General features: G+C 45.7%; 1 protein-coding gene across 1 annotated transcript in view; it reads left to right on the top strand.

The window, feature by feature from the left end:
- LOC119172983 (uncharacterized) overlaps positions 1-23027 on the top strand; it is a 1299788-nt gene extending 1276761 nt beyond the window's left edge. Inside the window, exon 44 of the mRNA XM_075893951.1 lies at positions 22748-23027. Within this exon, the coding sequence (XP_075750066.1) occupies positions 22748-22894 (147 nt within the window). The 3' untranslated portion in view covers positions 22895-23027. The remainder of the gene's footprint in view (positions 1-22747) is intronic.
- The last annotated feature ends 4050 nt before the right edge of the window (positions 23028-27077 follow it).

Raw genomic sequence — 27077 nt, 5'->3', positions numbered from 1 at the left:
TAATGACGTATAGCAAGGAAGGATAAGCTCGTCTGCGTGCTGCAATTTTGTCTTTGACAGCCGCAGTCCCTCTGCCTCGCTGGGAACCCTTACTTGCATTAAACGAAATAACAAAGCACTTTATCTGTCAAGAATGGTATTCCCCCTCCCACAGCCTGCCTTGTGCTGGGCGCAGGCAGTTACCTTTAGACTATTGCAAGCCAGTGCGTATCCTGACCCTGCGGTTCTTCATACCATGTACCCTGAACGGTATCCAAGTGCGGATCGTCCCGCCTGTAGACTTTTAGCAACATTAAACCATGTGTTGTTGGAATATTAAGCCATCGGCTCCACCCTCAGCAAGGACAGGTGGGCTGCGCTCGTACGCATCCCCGAACTTAAGGATCAAACTCTGGCCGTCCAGAGTGCCTGTGAACGGGTCGCCAAGCTCGGCTTGACGGTCCCTACGTGGGATTAGCCGGGTGGCGCACGTTCTCGGGTGTGTCTTCCAAGGACCAAAATAAAGTTTTAATCAATCAATCAATCAGCCCAGTGGTCGCATCCCTGCGGCGTTCTCGATTGCACACATGCAAACCAACAATTACTTGCCAACTCAGACGACTGCGCTTAACCTGATCCTTGCGGGACGCGCTTCCGAGTAGGCTTCCCATTTTATCCCAAACGGGGGGCAACTTTGACGGCTCTGCTGGTAACCCATGTAAACGACTAAGTCTCTTTCGTTCCCATGCACGGTTCTTCCGCGATCGCCTTCGCGGAATCACTCGGCGTCGTTAGTTGGCGGGTTGGAAACTGGCTCTTCACTCTGCAGCAGACACATTAGTTCCGCCACACACAACACACTCCTAATGGGTGCCTTATACTAACCGGAGGGGTTGTCAAGCACAGGGCAGTAAGTTCTCGTGGAAGTAAGGTATCTCAAACTCAATCTCAGCTTCAGGAAGCATGTTAACCAAACACTCAAATAGACAATCTGACCTCGTTTTGCCTGTGAGCTCGCTTTCACGTACCACACTCCTGCCCACAATAACGAAGGTGCTTACGGTGTCTTTTAACACTGTAACCTTCTTGCCCGCAATTTTCGCAGGCAGCGCTGGCATTCCCTTATTAACGCCTGTTGGCCGTGTTGTCAATACAGCACCCACAATAAGAAGTTTCTTCTCATCTTTCAATTCTACAAATCCATCGCTGACGTCATCGTTATCATTATTTGGTGACGTATGCACACAGGCTACTTGATGGGTTTTACTCGCTTCAATACGACGTGCGTCTGCCTTGAGCCCTTTCTGACTTTAAAACATTTTGTAACACTGGGACTCGTTTAGCTGGTGCGACAACTGTTAGCGCGATGACCCCCTAGGTTACACAGAAAGCATCGCGTAACACGGTCCGGCGCACGCATCTTTTGTTCATGTGCCGGTTTCTTCTAATTATAAGAACACTTCTTTCCAACCTTGGCCAAACTAGTGCCACCTTGTGCTTCTAAAAATTGATCGATGTTACAAGCTGCCACTCTAGCATCGCCAGCGCGAAGTCGGCGACGGGAATGACAGCAGGTTGGTTCGTTCCGTACGCAAGCAGAGACAGTGAAGAGATCACAAACGTGAGAAAACAAAACAAACTTTACTCTAGTGATATTGCAGCACACGGGATCTAGTACAACACTTCAATACGACTAACAAAATACATCAACAGTTGATACAACTAAAAAATACATATAAAGAATACAATAAATCAGCTTACGCGAGAGAACTATTACAAACTACACAAACTAACAACAATAGAACGACGGAGGAGAAAGTTCGAAGATATAGTAACGTGAAGGCATACGTGTGATGACCGGCAGCGTTGTGTCTCCGACGATCGGATGCGACAAGTCGAAGAGAGTTCTGGCACGGCTGCGATGACGGCGGTGTTGCAACGCCGGTGGCTCTGGGAGGCTAGTGCTTGCAGGTGACTTCGAGCAGGTTGAGCTAACTCGAGGCGAAGTCCCGATGGCTACGTTCCAGACGTTAATATCGCACCACAACTAGACGAACGGCTAAGTTTAGGTGGCCAGCCGATACAGAGCCACACTAAAAACTTCTAGAAGAGATACTTGTTGATCTGTTTCTACACCATGTTGGTCAGCGACTAGTCTGCCTAGCAGGGCGAAATCCTGCGCTTTAATCCCCCTCGTGTCTCCTCGCTCTCTTCCTTGGGAACAAGAGACCTCTAAACGGGTCCAATCATGCGCGTTTAGTTGATGGAAACTCCGCCCCAAAAATATATTGACCCCACCCCTTTTTAATTGGGAGAGGGTCTTCATCTAGGGAGAGTGAGAACCTGTTGGGTTGTTGTCATACGGCTTGGCCACCAGAGGTTTTCCCACGCTTTTCCCCGTGGGAAACAGTCAGACTGTTTGGCTCTCAGCCGGTGCGTCCCGTAGTCTAATCCTTGTTTGGGGCACATCTCGGCCTTCCACGACATTGCAGGCGCCGCCACAGTTACAAAAAGATCAGTCGTCGGCGGTGGCGTTCCAAGAAGAGCACCCCCATTCTGCACTTCTCGGCTCCCTTTCATGCACCCGCCGTTCCCACGGTCAGTGAGGAAGTACGGTGCCCGTTAATTGCCGTGACGCCGGGTCGCCAAAATTGGCCGTCCGTGACAATCGGTCAAATGACGCGTGTATTCAGGTGGCACGGGTCTCCTCTATTTGAGGTACAGGACAGGCTTGGGTGATAACTGGTTAGAAATCGCTCTCTAATAAAGAGCTCTCCTGGCTCACCGTACTCCTGTGCTGTCACTCAAAGCTTGATTCATCTGTCAAAATATTGGCTACGCCGGGCGGCATACTTAACAGCCGTCTTGCCATCAGCTGGCTTTCTTGCCCGAATCGCTTCAATAAAGCAGCTTTCACTTTTGTGCATTTGGCTTCATTGGTTTGCGTCAGCCGACCGTACACACTGACCGCTTCGCCGCTCAAGTAGTTACTGAAAGCAGTGGCCTATTGATGCTCCGGCCGATTCTGGCTCCTAGAAATAGTCTCGAATTTGTGAAGGTACGCATCCAGGTCATCCTTCTTTTCGTGAAAAGCCAAAAGCAGTTTTTTTGGGTTCAAGCAGAAGGTATAATCTTCCCTTTCGCTGCTTTTAACTTTTACCTGGATAGGAGTTCCACTTTAGTGCTGCAGATGGGGCTGTTCGAGTTCAATCTCGTGCTACCACAGTATTTTTTAGCCATCTCCGCTTGCATCAGCCTCTCATGCGTCTTGCTTTTTTCCTTCAACTGTCGCTTCTTCGACTCTCTTTCTTCTTTCTGCTGTCACTCCTTCGCCTCTCTTTCTTCTTTCACCCTCTCAGTCACCACTTTTTTATCTTTCAAGCTCAGCTGCTTTTTGATTAACCTCTTTCAACAGCCAACCTTTCCTTTTGCAGCTCAGCAGCCTTTTCTTCTTTGGCCTCCTCTTTTTCTTCTTTTTCCTTCTGGCTGACTCACTTTCTTAGCTCCCCGCCAGACAGACCCATCTCCTCACCAAGAGCTGTCAACTTTCTTAGTTTCGCGGTGCCTCTTAACTATATGCCTGCCATCTTAGGGGAGCCTCATTAAGAAGTTTAGACCAGGACTTGGGTTACAAAATGAAAAGTTTTCCTCTCTCGCTCCCTAAAAAACTCTGCCACGTGCACAAAACATCTGCCTAACCATGCCTATCAAGACACTCTATACACTGGTTAGGGAGAACGCTGTGCAATGCATCAAAAGTTATGTATAAATTATTAACGACAAATTTAACCGAAAAATACTTTGGGGTCTGGAAGTTAAAAGTCTTCTTGGCATTCAATGTTTGAAAAATTGCATGCATAGGCCATCAAATCTCTAGAAAACTAATCATACTCCACAGTGGAGATATATTAGCACAATAGTTCTATTTCCTCGTAATGTAGTTGGTCAACAATTTTCTATTCATTTAGCATTAGGTGATCCCGCTAGTGGGGAGGCAATCGGCGGGCTCATTCCAAAGGCTGACGTATCAGCGCCGCGAACTGTACTACGAAATCCCTGACAATTTATATTTGGTTCTCTTTGGGTCACCAGTAAACGCCGGCTGTGGTCCAAAAACGAGTCAGAGCCGAGAGTTTATAACAAAACAAAGTTATATTCACAAGTACGGTAGATCAAACAACATACAAATATGCACACTTGGCAATAATTCAACACGTCTCAAATCACAAGGTGCTCAAAACGATACGATGGATATGCAAAACAGCAAGATATACTCAAAACAACAGGCACAAACAGCAACAGGCGCTACAATACAATCTCAGGCATTGACGAAGACACTTAAAACCTAAAGAGTTTGTTTAGCCTGCTAAGCCCAAAGTTCTTAGAACAACGTTTCAGTTATTCCTTGTGAGAAGCCACTCAAAGTCCACCGTTGATTGTCGTTCCATTGCTTCCAATCTTTCACATCCGGGTACCTCGCGTCATCATATGTCCGCACTCAAATGAGAAAACTTCTTTGCTGGTAACACAACATGTCGGTCCCTCACGCGCTGCGACTGCAGAACGAGTCTTCGCCCACTGGCGGTAAACCGACAATTTTCTTCTGCTTGTAGCACAAGATTTCAACCGCAGGTGGAACACCTCTTCCTCTCCTGCTTTGTCACTGAAGACATAAGCCTTCGTCAGCCGGTGGAAAAACTTTCTTCAACTCCTGTTTACCACCACCCGCTGCTCACTTAATACGTTCACCCTGGGGATGGTAAGCTTCGTAAGTGCACTGCACATCCAATACTGGGGAAGGGCTGAGATTTTTCGAAACCTCTTTGCGACACTTTACGCAACCAGGGAGTGACACAGGTGTTCTTTTTCGAAGCTTCTGGATTTCGGTCGGCAATGGCAGTGAGGAGGCTGGTCAGTCTAACGATGACGCTTTCGAGGGGGAGAGGCGGAACGCCCGAGAAGTGCTTTGATGCTTGTTTTCTTTATGCTGGTTTCTGGGGCGTCCTAACAGCACCTGGCCATCTCGCAGTCGCAAGAATTTTGAGGGGTGTGCTTTCTTGAGTGATCAGGTGTGACAACATGATTGTCTCTGTGATCAGCCAGCACTTTTTTTATCTTGCCCTGGAAAGGTACTCTGGCTTGCAAAAGATGTGTTCAATGAAAATTCTGAGAAGTTATGTACGTGTGAACTATAGTGCGGAATATTATTCCTCGATTGCAGTGATCAAGTAAGAATTTTTTATTATTATTTGTTTACTTTCAATAATGTTCTGGATACTGTCAACCTTTGAGGCAATTTTACAGGAGTGAATATGCCAGGAATACAATTATTGTGATACATATATTATTGTTATCTTTGTAACCATATAGTTATGTAAAATTTGATGAGTATATTTAGACTTTATAGTCATTAATAACCTATATGGTATGCAATGCGAAAAGTTAACGCAAGTGTACTGTCTTAGTTACATAAGAGCGTAAAAACCACAGGAATTCTAAATAACTCATAAAGAAAAGAAAACTAATGATATAAAATGATAATTGTACCAAGTTACGTGATAAATATCAAACATACCACTAAGAAAAACACGGATAAACGCAATATATATAACGTCACTATCGTGTTTATAGTAGCATGACTTGGTCAACAAGTTCAGCGAATTTGTCGACAGTGGGCTTTGTGACCAGTGCTTCTATAAGGCGTCCCACTCCCGAACAGCACGCAGAAAGAACAAGAAAGTTAACGCATTGTTGGTGCAGAGGTATTCCTAGAGTGTGAGGTGGTGCTTATGACGAGTTTTTTCTAGAAGTGTTGTAGGAAACGTAGGCACTTGAATCAAAAGTTTTGTTATCCAGTATGACGTACAAAAAATCAAAGCATACCCATGGAGTTCATCAACGCGTCCGTGCTTACGTCCATCTGTGCATCAATCTGTGCATCCATCCATGTCCATGCAATCGTGCGACCGGCCGTCCCTCCATCCATCCGTTTGTTCGTCCGTCTGTCTGTCTCCATCCATCCATGCGTACCTGTGTCCGTCTGTCTGTGTGTCTGTCCGCCCGTCTGTCTGACTGTCCGTCCGTTCGTGCGTCCGTCGGCCCATCTAGTGAACACTTCAACTGCCGCCATCTCACATACTTTCATCATATAATCATCATATATATGTACCGCTATGCAGTGAACACTATGAGGACTAAACGAGAGGTGGCTACTGCAACATAGTAGAAACACGGGACGCACAGCCCATGGCGTAAGAAGCTTCGCCCCTAAAAATTTGAGTCGCAACACTACTGCACGACGACCTATTGCGTGGAGAACGAGCTCTAATAACATCTTCGTTGGCGAGTCGGTGCGTCTATATCTGTTACGGATAAAACACGCGCATTTTCGTTCTAAAGCCTCGACAGTACCTGTGCGAGTTTGGGTAGACGGGAACCATGCCACATTCACATAATATAAGATAAGGCGTATAATCGTCTCGTAGGCCGACAGCTTCTCTTCCCTTGTAGAGTAGAGTGAGGCCTGCTTTAAAAATACGATCTTTCGCGTTATTTTGCTTGCGACAAGTTCTACATGTGCCAGCCACTTTAAATTTGACCATATGACCACACCCTTGTACTGAGCGACGGTGTTGACAATGATTATATCGTATTCGTAACGAAAAGTCAGTTGGGACTTTTTTTATGATTGCCATCAGAAATGTTTTAAAGAAATTGATAACCATTTGCCAACTCTTACACCATTGTGCTAACAAAACAATACCTTTGTTCGGACTAATTCGATCCTGCTTGCTTATTATTTCTATATTCAGGACGCAGTCATGTGAAAATAACACATTCTTCAATCGTACCTGAGAAGTCATGTCTATGATCAACAGGAATAGAATAGGGGATAAAATGTAACCCTCAGGAAGTCCATGAGCGACCGGCATAATTTCAGAAGTGCTGCCTCCTAGCTGAACACACTGGTGGTGGTCTGTTTGTTAGCACTTAATCCATCGAAAAATAAGTCCATCCCCCAATACATGTTTAGTCTTCACAAGAAGTTTAGCATGGCAGACATGGTCGGAGGCCGTGTCTGCCATGCTAATAATCTCACAATTACAACTAGTACTCCTATTATATATATATATATATATATATAAAAAATATATAATTATATATATATATATATATATATATATATATATATAATACTACATTCAATTCGTTCTATTAACTTCCCCTGTACATTCCTTGGCATTACTGTCTGTTAGATCTGATTAATATTGTGTTAAAACGCAGAAAAGCGAGCTCTTAGGTATACACTTCTTTCCCTTATTTCATTAAACGAGGGTCTCGTACTGGCAGACTTGGTGTCATTAGGTTGTATACTAGGGACTATTAATCAGCTGCCCGCTCATTATAAGTTCAAGTGCTACGTGACGCCAAACATGCGCATAAAAGAGTGTTTTCACACTCGTCGCTTGGCTTATAGATGGCGCTGACTGTCACTCCTACTTCTAAATTCACATATAAACCCAAAAAAGTGGATGGAGGGAAGGCCGCTGTGGTAGCTCAGTGGTTAGAGCATCGAACGCGTTATTCGAAGGTCGTAGGTTCGATTCCTGCTCACGGCTGGTTATTTTCTCATCCACTTTTCTTTCTTCTTATATACATTCCATTGGTTCTATTAACTTCCCCTGTACATTCCGTAGCATTACTGTCTGTTAGATCTCAATAATATTGTGTTAAAACACGGAAAAACGAGCCCTTAATTATACACTTCTTTCCCTTATATATATATATATATATATATATATATATATATATATATATATATATATATATATATATATATATATATATATATATATATATATATATGTGTGTGTGTAGGCATGTGGTCGAAAGGCCGTAGCGTTGCAAGTAGTCAAGTAGATCCTCCGTGAGTGCTCACAACGTGGTTTACCCTTCGACATTTCGACCTAGAGTCTGGCCTTCAACCTGATGAAGGTAAGACTCTAGACGAAACGTCCCAATAAACCACGTTGTGACCGCTCACGGAGGATCTACTTGACTATATATATATATATTAGAACATGGTTATAGGACTCGTGAACTTCAGCGAAAACCGACCGTCCTCTGTGCGCCAATTTCGGGACGTTAAACCCCACATATCAATCAATCTATGCGCCAAGACGCCGAAATCTTAGCAAGCGCTAGCTAAAAACGCTACGTACTGTTGGCTTGCTTGAAAGGTGAACATTTGGCAGAAGTCCGTCTACTCGGGATAGGAATGAAGCAGTAGAGAAACTTCAACGTAAAATTATATTATAAAACCCGATGTTCCGAAGCCAGACCGGCTACTTCCTCGGGGGTGAGCAAGCCAGATTTGTGCGGCGCTTATATACGCTTGCTCGCCTTGCGGGAGAGGGTCCCCGCTACCCGTCGCAAACCCTGGCAGTAGAGGACGAGAAATGCCTTCGCGGAGTGGTTCAGCAGAGAGCGGGAAGTGTTCCCCGCTCTCTAAAGAGAAAACATCTTTTCTTTTTCCAGAATCACTGTGTCGTGGTGGTCAAACCGCTCACATTGTTCTGCTACTGCGCTCCTTCGGCTGTTGAATTGACGGAGGTCGTTCTTTTGCTGGCGCGTTTTTTGATGGAGTTCCTTTGTTTCCCCAAACATAAAAAGCAAGGCACTGCATCCTCGCACTGCACCCTCGCACGTCCTGAGAATTTTAGCAGGAGCGCAATCTGTGGGGCGAGAGGTGAAGCTGGCGATAGTGGAGGATGACTTGTCGGTGACGTTGACCCCTGCCTTTTTCACTACATGCGATAATGTTTCGCTGGCGCCGGCGACATATGTGATTGACATGCGGTGTTGATGCGGTGACGCCAGTGCTATAGCGGAGGGCTCTGTGAGCCGTGGGCGTTGGCGCCAAGGTTACTGACGGATATCTCTTTTTCCTCCTTCCGCTGGTATTGGCGAGCAAATTTTTCAGCCCTCTCAAAAGTCTTCACACCCCAGAAAACTTGCATCGTGTGGGGTAGTTTGAGCGGAAATGAAGGTAGCTTTTTATGTGAAGGAGTTTCCTGAAACCCGTAAACGACAGGCTCTGTTGTTGCCTTCTTACTAGTGCATGTAGAAAAGGGACAGCCGGCTGGTTCTCTCTTTCCGCAGTGAACTGTTAGTCAACGATGTTCAGATATGCGAGGAGGTTGTCGACCTCGCGAGACAAGCAACACACAGAAGCAATTGTCCACGTAGCGAACAAATATCTTGGGCACGTAGCGAACAAACATCTTGGATTCGAGGTCAAACACGAAGACCGCCCGCTCTTCAATGTAGTGGCAGTGCTTCACAAGCACTGCCACTGTGGCCAATATAGCCACCCCCATGGCAGTCCTGGTCCCTATGGCCTGCCTAAACAATGTGTTGTTTAAAAAAAATAGGCGCTGAACAAGCAGATTTCTAACAGCCGGCATATCTCAACCGAAAGTGGTGTTCTGCCGTTCAGAAAGGAGTCGCCTTTGAGCACTCGGCGCGTCACGGTGAGTTCGAGAGGAACGGGTAGACTGGTGAAAAGTGAAACCACATTAGCGACACCATTATGTTGGTTTCATCCAGGATCACGTTGGACGGAATTTTCACAAAATGTACCGAGTGCCAGCCGTCTTGCCAGTAAGATTAGCTATTATCTTGAGAAGATAGGTTGATAAGGCATTATCAGGCCTTATCAAGCTATTTTCGAGAGGTAATGCAATACCGTACCTTACCAACCAGGAGTGTCCGGAGCTGTACTCAAGAAGCGGCTTGGCTGTCCTAGGAGAAAATAACAAACAAAGATGTTTTAGAAGCGAATCAGCTTATGGTCAAGCAGCTGCCCGGTGTGCATCGTGAACTTGTTTAGATCGCAACACCAGAAACACAAGACAGGGAAGGAGCAAAAAAAAAAAAAGACGGCGCTGACTCACAACTTTTCTTGATTGGAAAAAGATGAAACATGTATAGGTACTGGCAGCTTACATCACGACTTCCGCAGAACAAGAGCTGCATCAAGGCAGCGTTGCCACACTTATTGCGATAATCAAGAGCCGGCTAAATAAGTCCCTTTTTATGCAGTTTCACGGATGGTTCACTTATGCCTATACTATCCCTATTGTTTATGTAATAGGCCTCAGCGATTTCTCTTTTTAGTTGGTTAGGATGCTTGAAGATGACAGTGGTTTATATAAATAGGACGAGAACCACATGACCTGCAATGTTCTGGTAGATGAAGTCGCGCGACTTCTTGAAGAGATAACTGACACTCTTTAAAATGAACATTCGCACATTGTTTCGTCTGTACCACGTACTTCCTACCAAACGATACTGAAGTCTAATACACACCATAGTTCACGCATGTGATGTACTTCTTCTTAAGATTCACAGCACATTTTCTATGTTCTTCAGCGCATTATCAACCAACTGGGAAATATGGTCTACCTTGTGTTTGCCAGAAAAAAGAACGTCGACGCCGTATTTTGGACCTACGTTTTCTAGATTATGCGTCATTTTTTGTACAGAAAGGAAAACCAGACTTTTTCTTTGTTCATTACATTTTGTTTCACCACCTTTGTTTTTCTCGAGCTTACGCTTCAGACCATAGACACACACACAGAAGAAGTTACCTTGTCAGGATACTCAACATCTACTAAGCGTTTGACCTGGAAAAAAAACTGACTCCTCCACAGAGCATTTCCTGAGTGACGCAGTTAGGATTGTCTTTGCAATCGCTCTTTGCACAATCTTACACTGGTCGCACTTTAAGATAGGCTTAACTGGTCTTGGTTCATAATTCCATAACACACGAATTTTGCCAAAGATTAGCTTTAGATCCAGAAACTACAGCTCGTATATCTCAGAGATGCAGGAGTAAAGGCGAGACCTGACTAAGCAAAGGCTGACTAAACAACGTGAGAATTTCATCAATGTCTTTACGGCGAATGTCAATGTGGGAAAAAATACAGCGTGGTACGTTGCCATGCTCTTAAATGACACGTGTTGAGAATTCCGAAGGGTTCGTCCTGTCTTTCCGCCATACAGATGCCGTTGAAGGTGATGATCTCCACCGGTCAATTTCACGGGTCAAGAGGATGGCCGTTAACACAAAGCCGACGGGAGCGAAGGGGATTTCGCCCGCACAATTTCAACAGTAACCTTCGTGTGACCGGCTCCGATATTTTCTTCTTCCTATTCTACCGCTCCCTTCTCTTTGCAACTTTGTAAACACGTTCAATACACCATTCTTGAAATTGCAACTAACGAGTCGAGTCGCTCATTTTCAAGGCTCCTGTGCCCGCAGCCCCGCCGTCCTGCTATATTTACCGCACAGGAAAGAATTCACTTTCCAATTACAGTCAGTCAAAGGAAAATTGGTGCGCAAGTAATCACCTACAGTTTCTGGTGCCGAAACTTCGGATTACTTTGCAAGCTGACATCGAAAGCGCCATGGAGCGACTGCAGAAAAGCGCGAAGAACCGTTCGATAGGCTATTGTCACCATGAGCGCAGTGAGCAGCATCTTCGCTGCAAACGCCAGCCACAACAAGCGGTGAGCTAGAAGAACAATTCGAAAATATTATAGAGCAAGCGTATGAACTAAACATAGTCAACGATGCCATCGAAAGAAAGATTGTGCTACAGGAACTCGATAACGCGCTTACCAAATGCATTGAGTTGAACGAAAAATCACCGCCGCGAAGACCGAAATCAACGGAGCTCTAAAGAACCAAGGCTTTAGCGAAACGAGGTCAACTGCCCCATCAGGCACTAACAATTCGGAACAAGCAGTACATTCTGGTTCTGTTTCGAGAAAAGTGGTGCCTCCGGCTCTCCAGTTGCCGTCTCTGACAACCACACTTCTGATGCTCGAGATCGCGAAGTTCAACAGGGATCTGCGCTCAGAGACCAGATTCTAAAACCAGTTCAAGTGCACAATTCACAAAAATCCAGCGCTGAATACCATGAAAACGTTCCAGTATCTGACCAGCTATCTAAACAGAAAGGCTGCGGCCGCTATCAACGAACTTCTCATCAGCGAATGAAACTACAAAATCGCTTTGAAAACATTTGTCGAAAGGTTTGGTAAGGACGAGGTAATCATTGAGGAGCACAAGTAGTCGCGTTTGCTTGCGGCCTGCCGGGTGCACAATCTTCAAGATACCGAAAGGCTAAGGACACTCTGTGGTGAACCCCAGGCAGGCGTCCGCAGTCTCGAGGAATCAGGTGTGGCTTCGGGCGCGTACAATGGGCTTTTATTGATCGTTTTTCGTAAAAGCGTTCCGAATGAGTTTTGCCTCGAGTACTATCAGAGAAAGAAAACAAGTGAAGCTATTCCTAAAGATTACTTTCAGAAGCTCCTAAATTTTCTGAAGGTGAAAGTGGAGAGTCGAAAGAGAGCTCAGGGCGCACTGCGACTGGTGTCTGACGTCGCTATGAAATAGAAAACTGCAATCACTAAAGACCGCCTGCCGTCTGCGTCTGCTCTAGCGGTTATTGGGGGCGAGGTGGACTTCATACTTTGCGACCAACAAGCGCGCACCGTGGAAAGCTCTATCGCCCTTATTCCTATAGACCAGAAAAATTCGGTGATGTCAAAGGAGCGATGCTGTTACAAGTGCGCGAAAAAAAATCACCCCAGCGCCGAGTGCTGAATATCAAAATGGCTCAAGTGTTTGAAGTGTTCGGTACGGCACGCAACGGGCGTGTGTGAGCTCAAGCAAGGAGCAGAGCCTTCTCCCTCAAGTAAAGGTGCTTCAGCAAGTAATATCATAGCCCAGTCATCGCTACAGGTGGAATGAACGGGAGGAAAGGCCCGAGTACACCTAGAGACGGCACGAACATTTGCGGAAGAAGAAAATAAGACTGTTTTGGTGGGAATGCTGCTAGACCGCAGCCGCCAGAGAACTTTCATACTAGAGGAGGTTTCACATCGTCTTAACCTCCACGTTATAGGAGAGAAGAGGCTGACCTTGATTGCCTTCGGAAGGCAGAGGCCGTTGTAGGAAAGGCACTGGCGTCGGTTGGAATTCTGGCTCACGAGCTGGCGCGACAACACCAGAGTTCGCTCTGAAGCACTTGAGATACTCGAGGTCAGCGAAGAGCTGCTGCCACTACCGGACGACCACGTTGCCAACGTCACACAGGAACAGGACCTCGAACTTGCTGACAAAGTACCAGACTGCTACAAGCCTGGAGATTTATTTCAGCTGCTTGCTGGGGCTGATCACTCTTGGGACGTCACAACAGGCAGTGTCAAGCGTCTCAATAAGAGGATCGTAGCCGTAGACTGTGTTTGGATGGGTACTACAGGGCACAGACACAACATGCCTGCCTCAATGCGCCTGACGAACGTCGGTGTTATGCGAGTCAACGTGAGCCAGGATCCAGAAGACGTTTCATGCAACTTAGACCCTTCTGGGAGATGAAGTACCTCGGAATTGTTCATTATGCACCACTGACTAATGAAAATGATCACGTTCTTAGAACATTTGAGGACACCATCGTTCACAAGAACAGTCGACACGAAGTCAGGCTTCTATGGAAAGAGAACTCATCGCGGCTGACCGACAACAAAGGAACTGCGTCGCAGAGGTTTCGCTCACTCTCTGTGACACTCCTGCGAAAAGACGAAACAATCCTCAATTATGACCAGGCAATACGGAACTACCTTCAAACGGGGCCCGCTGAGAAAATCGACGAGGCTGGTGAGTCCCCGCAGGGGCCCTATTATTACATGCCACACTGAGGCGTTCTCTGGTCAAGTAGAGAAACAACCAAAATGAGAGTCGTATTCGAGGCGTCCTCCAAAGCAGCAAGAAAGCTACCTTTGAACGACGCTCTCTACGCAGGAACCAACATAAATCCATGTTTTTTCAGACATTCTAATTGAATTTAAAGTGCACATTGCGGCCTAATCTCTGAAATAATAAAGATTTTTCTCCAAATTTAGCTGGCTGAGAAGTATCACGCCACCCTCCGCTTTCTTTGGTATCGAAGTACAACAAAGCAGGGTGAAATTCCACCCCCTATCGAAGACTACCTAATACCAAGGTTACCATTCGGCGCTCGTGCAGCCCCTTACTCCTTTCATTCTTCGCAGCCATCTAACGTCATCTGAAATGTGCCGAAGAGAAATTTCGCCGCACCACTAAAATCCTGAGTGACAACCTGTATGCCGATGAATTCGTTACTAGTGCGGACAGTGTTGAAGAGGTGGAGCAGATACGCAAGGAGTCGCATTTTGTACTTCAGATGGGAGGCGTGAACCCCAGGGAAAATAAATAGAAGAGCCCAGTTGCTTCGTTTGCTGAGACACAGACAGCCCGAAAGGGTCTAATAGTGTTGGGCCCCACAACAATTGCTGGTTTAGAATAGACGCCCGTCACAGAGGAGTTTGTTTTTGAGATGCTCGCCCTGATTGGATTTTTCGCTAGTCGGTAGGACACAAATCGATTTTTACTACAGTCCCCAACTTGCATTTTTGACCTGTATGGCTTCCTCGCGCCCACTACTATCACTGAAAAAATAATGTTTTACAGCCTCTGGATGTGGTGTACTGCATAAGATGACAAGATTCCTCGAGCTGTGCAAGAAAGATGAGACGAATGGTGGCGGCAACTTTCTCAACTTCAGAAACTAACGATTCCACGAACACACGACATGGAACGTGCCGAGACAAAAACCGAGCTGCATATATTTTGCGACGTGAGCCGTATCGCATACGGCGTAGTAGCTTACATCATAGCGCGAATTCAAGAGGGTGAGGCCACCACTATGCTGATGGTCACAAAGGCAAGGGTCACTTCACTTAAGCGGCTGTCATCGCCACGACTAGAACTGATGTAAGGGTTGATTAGAGCAGAACTCGCCAGATACTTGATGAAACAGCTAAAGGTTGAGGACGTTTTCGTGCACTGTTTGAGCGATTCAACTGCTGCGTTCAGTTTGATCAAGGGCTGCGCTCTGAGGTAGAAACCCTTTGTCGCCAATCGCGTGCAAGACATTCGAACGCTGACAAATCCAACGTCAAAGAAACACTGTGCTGGAAAGGAGAACCCCGCAGATTTCTTGGCCCGCGGTATGATGCCTTCTGAACTGGTCGGACGCAAGGACTGGTTCACAAACCCCAAGAGGTTACAGAAAGAAGGATTCACTGCAGCCCGAGTCAAACCTCAGGGTGAGGCAGCTGTGCATGGAAGAAGAGTGAGTGGTCAAAGTTTTGAGCTCTGTCACAGTGACACACACAGAGCCGCTGAAGAACTTGGAAAACTACTGCTCTTTAGCAAGAGTGCTCCGCGTAAGAGCATGTGTGAAGAGTTTCGTTCACAATAGTCGAGGCCAGTTGAACTTGACGATAAAGCTGAGGGCCGAGGAAAAAGCCGATACGAAAAGGCTTTTGCAGAAAGCCTGCCAAATAGAAACCTTTGTAGGGACGCTTGCGTGCTGCGCGATTCCAGGCCTCTAGATCAAGCATCACATGTAATGACCCTAAAATAATTCGTGGAGTGTGAGTGTGTGATGAGAGTTGGTGAGCTGCTACAGTACAGTAGAGAAGAAGAATCGAAACATCCTGTGATATTCTCATTGTCTCATCCTTTCGTGTGTCTGTTTATTCACTGGGGGCCGAGACGCCTACTGCATGCTAGAGTGTTAGACACGTTATCATCTCTTCGAGAACAATACTGGATTATTCGAGGAATACAAACAAACAAATTAATCATTCGGCGCTATCTTTTTGGTCAGAAGCAAAGCTGCCAATCCGCAGATTCCTGTCGGTATAGTAGGCCGAGCTCACACTTCCAAGACAAGAGGAATTGACTCTGCGGGGCTGATATTCAACGATGAAAGTGGTTCAGAACACAAACCTTATATTGCTTTGTCCACTTGCGTGAGGACAAGGGCGGTGCACCTCGAACTTGTTAAAGACTTTTCATCATAATCGTGTCTGATTGCGTTCCAGAGATTTGTATCGAGAAAAGCAATCTGCAAGACGGTGCTATCCGACAAAGCTCTGACATTTAAAAGAGCTTTACGATACTTGAACCAATCGGTCCAAGCCATAAACGCAAGCGAGGCTCGTTTTTTTCTTCAGTGAAGATAACATCACTGGGAAATTCATTGTTTAGAGAGCGACATTGTGGAGTGGCTTTTGTGAAAGAGTGGTAAAAACTGTCAAGGCAACCTTTCACTGAGCGCTCAGAAAGAAATGCCTCGACAACGACAACTTCTCCACAGTTCTAACGCAAGCAGAGGCTATGATTTATTCTCGTCCCCTAACCTTCATCTCTTCGAACGCGGGGAAGCTTATGCTTTTGACACCTACCTACTTCCTGGTCGGCCATATGCTAACAAATTTGCCTCCTCTTCGAGAAACAACGCAACTGAAGTCGATCGCCGATAGCCAGTTCCGGAGATGAAAGCAGCGCAGCACAATTCTTGACTCATTCTGGCAGCGTCGGATACTCGTACATTTCCTGCAACAGCGTTCTGCACATGTAGTAAATCCCGGAAAAGCAAGAAGCATCAATGAAGGATGTATCGTTCTGCTCGGAGAGGAAAGAACTCTTTGCCAAATGTGGAAACTAGGCCGCGTTATGAAAACGTTCTCAGGAAAAGATAGCCCAACACGCGCTTGTGAAATCATCATCATCATCATCCTGACTACGTCCACTGCAAGACAAAGGCCTCTTCCATGTTCCACCAGTTAATCCGGTCCTGTGCTTGCAGCTGCCAATTTATACCCGCAAGCTTCTTAATCTCATCCGCCCACATAACCTCCTGTCTCTCCTTAACTCTATTGCCTTCTCTGGGAATACTGTTAGTTACCCTTAATGACCAGCGGTTGTCCTGTCTACACGCTACATACTCGACCCATGTCCATTTCTTCTTTTTGATTTCAACCATTATATTCTTTACCCCCATTTGTTCCCTAATCCCCTCTACTCCCTTCTTATCTCTTATGATTACACCTGCATTTTCTTTCTATTGCTCCCTGCGTCGTCCTCAGTTTAAGCTGATTACTCTATGTAGATCTCCAAGTTTCTGCTTCATAGCTAAGTACCGGCAAAACACAGCTGTTATATACCTTCCTCTTGAGGGATAGTGGCAATCAACCTGTTATTATTTGAGAGTGCTTGCCAACTATGCTCCACCCAATTCTTACTCTTCTGGTCACTTCAATCTCGTGCTTCATCTCCGCGGTTATTACCTGCTCTAAGTAAACATAGTCTTTTACAATTTGAAGTAGACTACTACCTATTCCAAAGCACTGCTCTCTTCCGAGGCTGTTGTACATTACTTTCGTATTCTGCAGAATAATTTTAAGACCCACCTTTCTGCTGTCCTTGTCTAACTCCGTAATCTTGAGTTGCAATACATCCCCTGAGTTACTCAGCAGTACAATGTCATCGGTAAAGCACAGGTTACTAAGGTACTCTCCATTACCTTTTATCCCTAACTGTTCCCATTCTAGGCCTCTGAAAACCTCCTGTAAGCACGCGGTAATTAGCATTGGGGAGAGTATATCCCTCTGCTTCACACCCTTCTTTATTGGTATTCTGTTGCTTTTTTATGAAGCAATATGGTAGCAGTTGATCCCCTGAACATTTCTTCAATTCTTCGAGGATGTTTATATATGCTTCATTGACGCCCTGATTCCGCAGTGTCTGCATGACTGCTGATATTTCTACTGAATCAAACGCCTTCTCGTAATCTATGAAGGCTATGTGTATTGGTTGATTATATTCTGAGCATTTCTCTATTACCTGATTGATAGTATGAATGTGGTCGATTTTGAGTAGCCTGTTCGAAATCCTGATTTTTTCTTTAGTTATTGAATTCTGATGTTTTCTTACCTCTGTTAGCAATTACCTTTTTAAATAGCTTTCATACTACAGAGAGCAAGCTTATCGGCCTCTAATTCTTTAAGTCCTTGTCATCTCCTTTCTTATGTAATAAGATGATGTTAGCATTCTTCCAAGACTCTGGTACTCTTCCCGTCATGAGACACCTTGTAAACAGGGTGGCTACTTTTTCTAACACAATCTGTCCTCCATCTTTCAGCAGATCTGCTGTTACCTGATCCTCACCAGCAGCTTTGCCTCTTTGCATGATCTCCAAGGCGTTTGTGACTTGATCTATTATTACTGGTGGGGTACTATCTGGGTTACTCGATCTAACAGTATTAAGGTCCTGGTTGTCCCGGCTACTGTACAGATCTCTGTAAAACTCCTCCGCTATTTTAACTATCCTTTTGGTAGTTATTTTGCCTTCTTAGTCACTTAGCACATATATGCGATTTTTCACTATCCCAAGTTTCCTCTTCACTGCTTTGACACTTCCTTCGTTTTTCAGAGCGTGTTCTACTGTCTCCATGTTATAACTTCCTACATCTGATACCCTACCCTTAATAATCAACTTCGAAAGCTTCGGCAGTTCTATTTTGTCTGTTGTACTTGAGACTTGCATGCTTTGAAGCTTCTTAATGAGATTCTTCGTTTCCTTGGAGAGCTTGCCAGTTTCCCGTCTAACTATCCTGCCTCCAACTTCCACTGCACACTCCGCAACGATATTCGTCAGACTATCACTAATTGTATCTACGCTAAGGTTGGTTTTCTCAATAAAAGCCGGCTACTTGTTCTCAAGCGAGACTCTGAATTCCTGTACTTTCCCTCTCAGTGATAGTTCAATGATTGGCTTCTTGCGTGTCAGTTTCTGTCATTCCTTCTTCAACTCTAAACGAATTTGAAACCTTAATATTCTATGATCACTGCATCGTACACTGCCAACCACTCCCACATCCTGCACAATGCCTGCGTGTGCACTCATTATGCAGTTTATTTCATTCTTAATTTCGCCATTAGCGCTCCTCCATGTCCACTTACGGTTTCCTCATTTTCGGTAGAATGTATTCAAAATCCCTAAATAATTGCGTTCTGAAAATTCTACTAGTAGCTCTCCTCTGGCATTTCTAGTACCGATGCCATTATCACCTACTGCCTGGTCTCCAGCCTGCCTTTTCTCTATTTTTGCATTAAAGTCTCCTATCAGTATAGTATACTGTGATTGTCCCTTACTCATTGCCGATTGCACGTCTTCGTAGAAGCTTTCAACTGAAGCGTGATCATGGCTGGATGTAAACGCGTAAGCCTGTATCACCTTCATCTGGTATCTCTCATGAAGTTTAATTACGATACCTACCACCCTTTCTATAATGCAATAGTATTCCTCTAGGTTGCCAGCTATGTTTCTGTGAATTAGGAACCCCACTCCCAGTTCTCTTTTGTCAGCCAAGCCCTCATAGCAAAAAACGTGCCCATTTTGTAGCACCGTATAGGCCTCATTTGTCCTCCTAACCTCACTGAGCCCTAATATATCCCATTTAACACCCTCTAACTCCTCGAATAGTGCAGCCAGACTTGCCTCACTAGATAAGGTTCTAGTGAGGCAAGCAAGTGGTTCTTGGCATTAAACGTTGCCAAGTTCAGGTTTGAATGGCGGCATGTGCGGATCCAAATATTCTTAGCACCCTTTGCTGCGTTGCACATCTGACCGCCGCCGTGGTCATTCGCTTCGCCGCTGCTGGGGACTGAGGGCCGTGAGTTAATGGACATATGCATGTGGGAGGTATTGCCCAGAGACTGCACCAGAGTGGCCAATCCTTCTCTGGTGAGAACCCCTCCCCCCCCCCCCCCCCCCGTTAGCTCGGGTCCGTGGTGTCACTACAAACAAAACGCCTGCTCGCGCAGATGCTCCTGCATCTTCGAAGTTCTCTATAGTTAGGCAGAAGTACGGCCTAACAAAGGACGCTCCGTCAGCGTAAGACGCCGCTTACGCAGACGCCCCTGCATAAGCAGGTGGTCTGCGTAAGCGGCCTCTTACTCAGATGGAGCGTGTTTAGTTAGGCAGTACTTCTGCTTAACTATAGAGAACTTCGAAGACCAGCGCAAGTTTTGTACCCGCTTGAGCTCAATGCCTAAGCATCTACCATGAGACAAAGACGACCAGGAATGAGAGTGTGCTCTTTGCTGGGGAAAATATTAAGAATTTCGAAGGGTTCATCCTGCCTTCCCGACGTACAGATGCCGTTGAAGACGTTTACCTTCGCCACTCAATTTTACGGGTCAAGAGATGGGCCGCCAAAACAAATCCAATGGGAGTGAAAGGGGTTGTCTTCGTACCATGGTAGCTTTCGTATGACCGGCTCCAATCTTTCCTCCTTCCTATTCAACCACTGGTCATTTGGGGTAACTAACTGGATTCCTAGAGAAGGCAAGCGGGTTAGGGGGAGACATAAAGTTAAGTGGGCAGATGAGATTAAGAAGTCTGTGGGTGTAAAATGGCAGCAGCAAGCACGTAAGCACGAAACAGAGTGAGCTGGCAGAACATAGCAGAGCCCTTTGTCCTGCAGTGGACATGCTGGAGATGATGATGATTATGTGGATTGTACCTGCCTCTTTTCTTTCGAACTTTATAGTCACCTTCACAAAAACGAGTCTCTAGACTTACCGATGAGTCGAGTCGCTTCTTTTCAAGCCTCATTTGCGTGTGGCCCAGCCGCACCGATATAGTTACCGCACTGCAAGAAATTCGCTTTCCATTTAGACTCAGCCGACAAGATTAGCGAACCAGTAGTCATTTACAGCACGCATGTCATAATTGTCATGTGTTCACCAGACATATACTTTTGTCGATCATTGACGTCACGAAACACCAAATTTGGTATTATGCAAAGATATAGAAATGGCCGCGAGCGTATTGTGAGCATAGCAGGTAGTCATGTTGTTACATGACACGCGTCGCATTATGTTCTCACCAGTCATGTACATTCGTCATATATTATTGTAACGTGATACCAAATTTCTTTAATGTGGTGCTAGCGAAATGTCCACGTGTGCGCTATATGTAAGCGTAGTCTTTAGTCACGTTTTACATGACACGCATATCATTATTATCCTGTTTGTGCATGCCATCTACCTAAGCCGCTCATTCACTTCACGTAATACAAAATTTCGTGTATGTGAAGCCAGCTAAACGGCCATGAGCATGCTTCAGTGTAGCATGTAGTCGTGTTTTGCATAACAGACATGTCATGATGATTATGATTAGACGTGTCATTCACATTTGTCGTCTATTCACGTGACGTAGTACCGTAATTGGCATATTTGAAGCTAGCGTAACAGCTGCGAGCGCTCTTTGATTGTAGATTGTAGTCATGCCTTACATGACGTGCATGTCATGATTACATGCTTAGACGTTGTTCATTTACATCATGCAATACAAAATTTGTCATATGTGAAGCTAGAAAAACGGCCGCGAGCGCATCATGAGCGTGGTATGTTGCACTGTTCTTACATGACACGCATGGCATGAACAACATGTTCGCACCGATGGCATACTTTCGTCATCCATTACCTTCACGTAACACTAAGTTTGCTATATCATCACTATAATTTATTTACCCTTGAAGGCCCCTGATGGGGTATTGCATAAGGAGGGAGTACACACAGGAGAAAAAGGAACGTTCAAAAAGTCATTGATGAAGCAAAAGAGAAATAAAATTTACAAAGAAATAATAAACATTTACGTCAATGATAATACACTCAAGAAGAAAACACAAATACACAAAAATCTCTATCTGTTATGAATCAGCAATCAATAAACTTTTTAGTACGTATTGAAATTCGGTGGGGTTACGTACAGGCACAACACGATCAGGTAAACAATTCTGTTCTGCAATGGTTATTGGCATGTGAAGCTAGTGAAAGCTGGGATATGGGAACGTAGCGAAACGACTGCAAGAGCACTATGAGCGTAGCACGCATTCCTGTTTTACATGACACGCATGGCATGAGTGTTGCATTTGGGCGTGTTATTTACCTTGGTCGTCCGTTTGCGCGTCATGTAGCACCAAATTTGCTATATGTGAAAATGGCGAAACAGCCACGAGGTCATCATGAGCGTGGCATGTTGTCATTTTCTTTCATGACGTGCATCTCTTGATTATCATGTTTTAGCCAATCATATACAATCCCCATCCATTCACGTCACGCGATCGCAAATTTTGTATATGTCAAGCTACCGTTCACCGTGCTGCCGCTGATTTGATGGGCTCTGAGCCATTGACTCACCGCTGCCGAAGGTGGGAACACCAGTGGGCCGCCGCTGCTGGTTATGGTACCGGCGCACAGGTATGCTTGGTGATTTGTGCGCAGGCGCGCTTGTGACGTATGCTATGTATATTTCTCCCATGTTTTTCATAATAAGATCACTCGGTAGGAAGAGAACGCCTAATCCGTCTTGTTTCTTGTGTTCCGCTTTTTTTTGCGTTCTGCTATCACTTCCAGTGGGTGCAAACATACAGCAGCATCTGACCAAGCCTTTCACGCATGGTAGCTTCTACTGATGGAGACATTGACATGCGCACTACAGTAATTCTAAGGCCCAGAGGTATTGGAGGTGAGGTGTTGAAAGTTCCTGGCTGCAACCAACCACGCCAAGAAAGCCGTGGCAAAGTGTTGAGAAGGAAGCCCCACATTTTCAACCTAACGCAGCCCGAAAGCACAGGTGAAAGGCCCGTGCTTTGCTGCGCACGACTTAGGTTCCTGACTTTCGGCGTTGTAGTCGTGGTCAGGAATTGAACATTTAAGGATTCTTGCTGAATAACGCAGTGTGCATGGACTCTAAGTGCAATGTAAATGCAGCGCAAATGCACTGTAAATGCAGTGGTGTTATTTTTCTTACAGGATCGTTCAGACAAGTGGAGCTACACCATCCTGCAGTACAAGTCCGACAAGGCCCAGCGGCTCCCAATCGTGGACATTGCTCCCAGAGACATAGGCCTCAAGAACCAGGAGTTTGGTGTAGAAGTTGGACCAGCCTGCTTCTATTGAGAACAGCAGATCGGTGTCCGGTCGTTAAGCACAGTTGGAAACAAAGGACAAGCGTTGCAATGCTTTCTGTTTGTATATCACTGTACTGTGCCTCTGTTACATTATGTAAATAAATTATTTTCCTGTGACAGTATTCTTATAGCTCGTTTTAATGCCGGCCGACTTTCATGCGAGCAAAAAATACACAAATTTGCCGCAAAGGCGAAGCATTGAACGCGTAGCAACAAATTGAAAAGTCGCGCGAAAAATGACAAGCAGGTCAAAACATGCCCCGCGTTTTTCACGCACAAATGACGCACACAATGTACGTACTCACAGGTACAGATGAACTGAATAAGCGTCTCAGTTGTTACTTCTCTGTGTCTGAAAAGTGGGTCCTTTTTGCAAACAGAGGTGGTGCAACGATTGCAGTGGCCTTTGTGCGCCCCGTAACTAAAGCAGAATTGTTCCTGTGCAAGCCTAACGCCAGCCAAGAAGTGTGGCAGCTTGGGCTAGTTGGTATGGCATTACGATAGTTATAGCGCGAGAACATATAGTTATATATGTTCATATAGATAGTTATAGCGCGATAGTTATAGCGTGTTTCGTAGTTTTGTTCTCGCGCTATAACTATCGTAATGCCAGCCAAGACTTATGATTTTACCATCCAGGAGATAAGCAAGCACGAGAGATTGTTGGCTCTCCTCCTCTCCGCAGGCCATAGTACGAGTGAGAGATGAGAGCCGCCACGCGTTCATTGTGTCATCTTGCTGGTAAAGCTAAAAACACGACAGTTACCCCCTCTCCCTAAAAAGCCCGCCAACAGCGGTCAGTGGTAGATATGAATAGCTTGCCGTTTGAAAATTAAAGAAGGCTCCCTTCGGTTGATCAGTGGTTAACGCCTCTAATCATGATGAGGAGGTCCAACGCTTGATTTCGCGCGCAGGTGTCTTTTTTTCTGGATTGTCTTCTTTCTTGCGCTTTCATATATGCAGCTACGTATACATATACGCTGCATGACACCGACGCTGAAGGCGAAATCCAGCTGAGAGTGTCCCCCGCAGGGGCGTCTGCGTAAGTAGGCGTTTAGTTTGTAGCGACACCACGCACCCAAGCTAACGGGGGGTTTTCGACTCCCTCCCACGCCTAGCAGTGCGCGGCTTTGCTGTGTCCGAGGAAAAGGAAATCCTAGGGGTTGAGCCTACGCCAGGTGATTGGACTTTCAACCCCCCCCCCCCCGGCAGAGGTGACACACCCCTTTAGTTCAGGCTTCACGTACACGGCACCCCTAGGCTGACCCATCCAGGGGTAATCGGCAGTCCCCTTTTCCTCTCTCCCTCTTTCCCTACTACTTCGTTTTTCTTACTTTTTTTATCTTTCCTGTCTACTTCTCCCTTCTGTTTACATCCAATTTTCTCGGCGGCAAGGGTTAACCCCGTGCAAATAGCCTACCTTGGCCTTGGCGCTTTGGATTCTAGCAGTGTTGTATGGCTGACGTCTGCAAGCTTTCAGCAGCCGTAAACTTGCAGCGTTCTCTCATTGGGCTTCGTGGTGGGTGGCCGCAAACGCTGCTGAAGAACATACAATTAGCATGCATAAAGCATTTCCTTTACTTAGTGATCGTGCCTCTTTAAAGCGGGTACGCACCGAAGACATCAATTTTTTCAACTGGCCAAAACAAATCTTTCTTCACTTTCATGTAATACACTGCGAGAAAACTAACAAACAAGCCAGAACTGTATCCCTTTCGTAGTGGCTAGACGCTTAACCTCAGTGCCAGCTACAAGGTTACTAAAATAGGAAGCGGAGATCTACTTTTTGAGATAAAAAAGAAAGACCAATTAGACAAGCTGAACTCTCTTACAACTTTTGCTGACACACCAATTAGTATTACCCCACACAGGTCTATGAATTTGGCTAGCGGAGTAGTATCAGACGTAGATTTACTTGACCTGACGGAGGCTGAATTTCCCGAAAGATGGAAGAGCCGGAACGTGACCGACGTACAACGTATTGAGACAAGAAGAGAAAAAAGAAAACACCAACCAAACACCTAATACTGACTTTTGGTTTGAGCGATCTGCCTGAAACCATTTAAACGGTTTATACAAAGACTTCCGTGAGGTCACACATTCCTAATCCCCGCCGTTGCTTCGAATGTCAGAGATATGAGCACGGCTCGCAAAGCAGTCGTGGCCGGAAAACTTGTGCTCTGGGTGGAGTCGTATGGCCTCGCGTCCGACAACTGCGAAGCATCGGCACACTGTTTGAACTGTGGTGGGAATCATGCCAATAAAGATTAAAGAAAACATTACATTTGAAGAATCACGAAGAAGAGTCTCGACATTTTTAGCCCCACATATGCCGATGCAGCGCGTCAGAGGGCAGCGTCGCACCAGCCCTCGCCACTTCTTCGACCTGCGCAGAGCGAGCCATCGGCTATGGCGTCGCCTGCAAAGCGGCAGTAGTTGAGTCTAGTCCGCCTACTATTTAACAGAGACCAGTGACTCCAGGGTCCTCGGGTCTAAACGCCTCACCTCACCAGGCGAGGCCCAAGCTTCGAACAACCAGCTCGCATGTGCGGGAATCCAGTGCCTCTGAGGAAGCAATGGATACGGCGGCACCTCTGGTGCCGAATAGGTGGCGCGGCTCTCTGAAGCACGCTAAGAGAACTAAAAAGCTCATAACTGGGCCTGATAACAGCCCTGTTACTTGAATTTATACTCCCTAACTACACAGCCACTCGCTTTTCGTACACACAGCACTACTTTACTTTCGCCATGAACACTCGAATTATACAATGCAACGTCAGGGGCCTTCTCAGAAACCTTGATGACGTCCAAGAACTTTAAACAATCACTCACCAAAAGTGCTGTGTGTGCGAGAAACGCACCTAAATTCATACACACCAACTTTCTCCGTAAATACGTTATTTTCCGAAAGGACTGTGTAATGCCATGACTTCATCCGAAGGTGTTGCCATTATCGTGATACAAGGGATTGCATGCACACACTTACAACTCCAAACATCCATTCAGGCAGTGGCCATTCGAGCTGTGCTTTCGACAAACTGTTCAAATTTGTACTCTTTGCATAGCTCCTAGCTATCACCTGCGAAAACACGACTTCCAGTCCTTAATCTAAGAACTTCCGGAGCCTTTTGTTCTTCTTGGAGACTTTAATGCACATAGCAGGCTATGGGGCGACTCTCATTGGGACGCCTGAGGTCGAATAATTGAACAGTTTCTTCTTTCTTCCAGCGCCTGTCTGCTGAATCAAAAAGAAGCAACCTATTATAACCTCGCTAACAATACCTATTCCTTTATAGACATAAGCATAATATCTCCATCGCTTGTGCCTCTACTTCATCAGTAATCCCTACGGAAATGACCATTTTCCCGTAGTTTTGAGCACTCCTACATCAGCTGAATGTCCGCCACAGGTTCACAAACGGCTATTAAGCAAAGCCGACTGGGAACAGTTTTACACCTTCACTCATTTACGTTGGCGTGACCTATGCACTTTAAGCATTGATGATGCTGTCAACTACTTCACAGCTGTTTTAATTCATGCAGCAACAAAATGCGCCTCACAAGCAAATGGACACGCTGGAAAACGACGTGTGCCGTGGTGGAACTCATAGGGCCAAAATGTGCGCGAGCAGGAAAACAAAGCTTGTAGGTTGCTTCGGAACTCACCGACAGCCGAAAATCCTTACATCTTCAAGAAAATGAAGTCTCAGGTCAGGAGAACGCATCGGCAGGCCAGAAGAAAAAGCTGCCAGAATTTTTTATCAGGGACCAATTCATATACACAGGAGGCAAAAGTCTAGAACAAGGTTGGTAGAGTAGCAGGAAGACAAGCACACACACTGCCACTTGTTAACACACACCTTGGAAGATCAGGCGAACTTCCTCGCTGCACATTGTGAGCGGATGTTCAGCTCCTCACACTATACTGACGCATTTCAAAAATACAGAACAAAAATAGAAAAGCAAAAACTCGAACACAAATGTACGAGATTCGAGTCGTACAACCAAGCTTTCAGCTTAGCTGAGTTCCAAACTCCTCCAGTGATTCCGCTGCACGTTCTGAGCGGGTGGTTTACTAATTGTTAAAAAATCTACCATTCGAAACGCAAAAAACCTAACTTTGTTTGTACAATGTTATCTGGTTCTCTGGCGCTATTCCTACTTCCTGGAAA

Source organism: Rhipicephalus microplus, chromosome 4, assembly GCF_043290135.1.
Source record: "Rhipicephalus microplus isolate Deutch F79 chromosome 4, USDA_Rmic, whole genome shotgun sequence".
Classification (NCBI taxonomy): Eukaryota; Metazoa; Arthropoda; class Arachnida; order Ixodida; family Ixodidae; genus Rhipicephalus; species Rhipicephalus microplus.
This window is presented reverse-complemented; position numbering and strand designations above follow the sequence as displayed.